This window comes from Mastomys coucha, unplaced genomic scaffold, assembly GCF_008632895.1.
Source record: "Mastomys coucha isolate ucsf_1 unplaced genomic scaffold, UCSF_Mcou_1 pScaffold21, whole genome shotgun sequence".
Classification (NCBI taxonomy): domain Eukaryota; kingdom Metazoa; phylum Chordata; class Mammalia; order Rodentia; family Muridae; genus Mastomys; species Mastomys coucha.
In genome coordinates this window covers 24,002,161-24,005,073 of record NW_022196904.1, presented here as the reverse complement: position 1 = coordinate 24,005,073, position 2,913 = coordinate 24,002,161, and the positions used below count along the sequence as shown (strand labels likewise).

At 53.1% G+C, this 2,913-nt stretch overlaps 1 protein-coding gene across 2 annotated transcripts in view; it reads left to right on the top strand.

Annotated features, from left to right (window-relative positions):
- Kmt2b (lysine methyltransferase 2B) overlaps positions 1-2,913 on the top strand; it is a 20,272-nt gene that overhangs the window by 6,652 nt on the left and 10,707 nt on the right. For both annotated transcript variants that reach the window (XM_031386098.1, XM_031386097.1), the window contains exons 12-19: positions 110-256; positions 351-446; positions 805-922; positions 1,437-1,550; positions 1,712-1,896; positions 1,970-2,059; positions 2,162-2,266; positions 2,412-2,485. In XM_031386098.1, the coding sequence (XP_031241958.1) occupies positions 110-256; positions 351-446; positions 805-922; positions 1,437-1,550; positions 1,712-1,896; positions 1,970-2,059; positions 2,162-2,266; positions 2,412-2,485 (929 nt within the window). The remainder of the gene's footprint in view (positions 1-109; positions 257-350; positions 447-804; positions 923-1,436; positions 1,551-1,711; positions 1,897-1,969; positions 2,060-2,161; positions 2,267-2,411; positions 2,486-2,913) is intronic.

Genomic DNA, 2,913 nt, shown 5'->3' with positions numbered 1-2,913 from the left:
AAGACAGTCCTGGCCTCCAAGTCTCCATTTGCCTTTCCTGACCTTGACCTCTCAGCCAGGGATCATCTCCTGGCAGCCTCACTGTCTATCATTTCCTTACTCCTCCTAGTTGGTCTTTTGCCAAGTCTGCTGTGATCCTTTCCACCCCTTCTGTCTGGAGGAGGCTGAACGGCCCTTGCCTCAGCATCGTGACACCTGGTGCTGCAGGCGCTGCAAGTTCTGCCATGTCTGTGGACGCAAAGGCCGAGGGTCCAAGGTGGGGTACTGGCAGCCTGGGCAGGTAGAGGCCTGGGGGAGGGGTATTCTTATACAGTATATTGTACACTCCTTTCTCCTCCACTGCCCTCCAGCACCTCCTGGAATGTGAACGTTGTCGCCATGCTTACCACCCAGCCTGCCTGGGACCTAGCTACCCAACCCGGGCCACACGTAGACGGCGCCACTGGGTGAGAGATGAGCCCATGTCCCTTGTTCTAGCATTCTACTTGTTCCTCACCCTCAGACTTAACTGACCAAAGCCTGCATAAAGATGTAGGGCTGCCCACTGCTCTGAGACTGATTGGCAGCACTCCCTTTATACAGTGTACACATAGGCAAGCTGTAGATGGACAAGTGGTCTCTAGGAGTTCATGTGCTCAGTGCTCCCAGCTGCACACTCTGTCCCTTTATTTCCCCTCCCACTTCTTACCATCATTTCTTGTACTGGTCCCTCTTCATCTGTTTCCTTCTACCTACCCTCCCCATCTCACATGCCAGCATGCTTCAGCCTGATGTCTGGCTTTCTTTTAACCCTGCTTCCCCCAGATCTGTTCAGCCTGTGTGCGCTGTAAGAGCTGTGGGGCAACTCCAGGCAAGAACTGGGACGTCGAGTGGTCTGGAGATTACAGCCTCTGCCCCAGGTGCACGGAGCTGTATGAGAAAGGTGGGACCTGGCAGGAAGAAGGGCTTGGGGGACCATGGTAGAATGGGCCAGGCTCTGGATGAGGGACTCACTCATGGCCCCCAGCGCCAAAAGCAAGAGATTCTAGTAGCTTTCTGCCTTTGAGCTACAGAACTTTTCCTTTGGTTCAGTACTGTTCACCAGAGTCCTGAGTATACAGATAATGAGCACAGAGCAGAGCCTTCTGGGAGTAGTGCAGGTACAGGACTTAGGAAACCACTCATTCTCTTAAGATCCTTCCTGGAAGAACCTCCAAATTTCTACAGGGTACTGTGAAGACCAGCACTGTCTGCATTTGTTCACTTGTAAATGCCTTTTGTTTTGGAAGATGTCAGGGCTACAGAAAAAACAGGCTTTGTCCACAAACAGCTTTTGGAGTGAAGGGTGTAGGAGAGACACCTTATGTAGCTGTTAGTAGTGTGTACAGCCTCTGCACAGGACTCAGGCATTGATCAGTCCTGGCTGCTCTGACTTTTGCCTCTAACTTCTTCCCCAGGGAACTACTGCCCAATTTGCACACGCTGCTATGAAGACAATGACTATGAGAGCAAGATGATGCAATGTGCACAGTGTGACCACTGGGTGCATGCCAAGTGTGAGGGACTCTCAGGTGAGAAGATTACCTAAGAGTACAGGGTCAGCCCTCCGGGGACCCTGTCCCCACCATAGGCCTGTACGGTGACATGTACTAACTGTCTTTGGGCCTTGGGGACTCCTGGGGACCCTTATATCTTTCCAATCCATTGTCTTCTTTGTTATTGGCTGTTTTAGATGAAGACTACGAGATCCTTTCTGGACTGCCAGACTCTGTGTTGTACACGTGTGGGCCATGTGCTGGGGCAACACAGCCCCGCTGGCGAGAGGCCCTGAGTGGGGCCCTGCAGGGAGGCCTGCGTCAGGTGCTCCAGGGCCTGTTGAGCTCGAAGGTGGCAGGCCCATTGCTCCTGTGCACCCAGGTCTGGAGGGCCCCAGACGCAGGGTGGGTGGAGTGGACTCAGCCCTAGCCCTTCTGACTTCCCCCATTTGCAGTGTGGGCAGGATGGGAAGCAGCTCCACCCAGGACCCTGTGATTTGCAAGCTGTGGGAAAGCGCTTTGAGGAAGGTCACTATACATCCGTGGTGAGTGCGATGTGGGAAGGAGCAGGTGGCTGCCATGAGCAGAGTTGGGCTGGGGTTGAAGTTTGGGGTAAGGTCTCAAACACTAAGAAACTCAACCTACAGCACAGCTTCATGGAAGATGTAGTGGCCATCTTGATGATGCATTCAGAAGAAGGAGAGACCCCAGAGCGCCGGGCTGGAAGCCAGATGAAAGGACTCCTACTGAAGGTCAGTGCTGGGGTGATGCCTGAAGAATGGCTTGAGTGTTGGCAGGGGTGGGGAGGGAGGAGGTAAAAAGTGTGTCCTTCAGACCCTGCCCCCATTTATTCTTGAGGGGAAGCAGCTCTTCTCAACCTCTTAACCTATTTCCCAGTTGCTAGAGTCGGCGTTCTGCTGGTTCGATGCCCATGATCCTAAGTATTGGCGACGGAGTACACGGCTGCCGAAGTGAGCAGGGCTGAGTAGCTGCAGGGGGACGAAGGAGTGAGGTCAAAAGCAAGGGCACTTGGGACTCCAGGGATGAGGCTGGGATAAGGGGTAAGGTTCAGGTCAAGGCTGAAGAAGAGGGTGGTGGAGTCAGGGTGAGCTTTCCTCATTACTTCTAGACTAGCAAAGATGCACATGTGTAGTTGGCTCTATCTTTGTTTCTATTTTTCAAAGGCATATGGGGAGCTCATGTTGGGGAGGTTAGACAGGCACTGATGGCCCAGGTGGTCAGAGTGGTGACATGGAAGCCTAAGAGGTTGTGGGAGCCTAGATATGTAAGAAGAGAAAGTATCCTGGAAGGGGTGACATCTGAACTGACGTGGAATATTCTAGGAGCATGGAGAAAAGCATATGTAACTGGCACAGAGGAGCTCGGCTTCTTTGAGGGG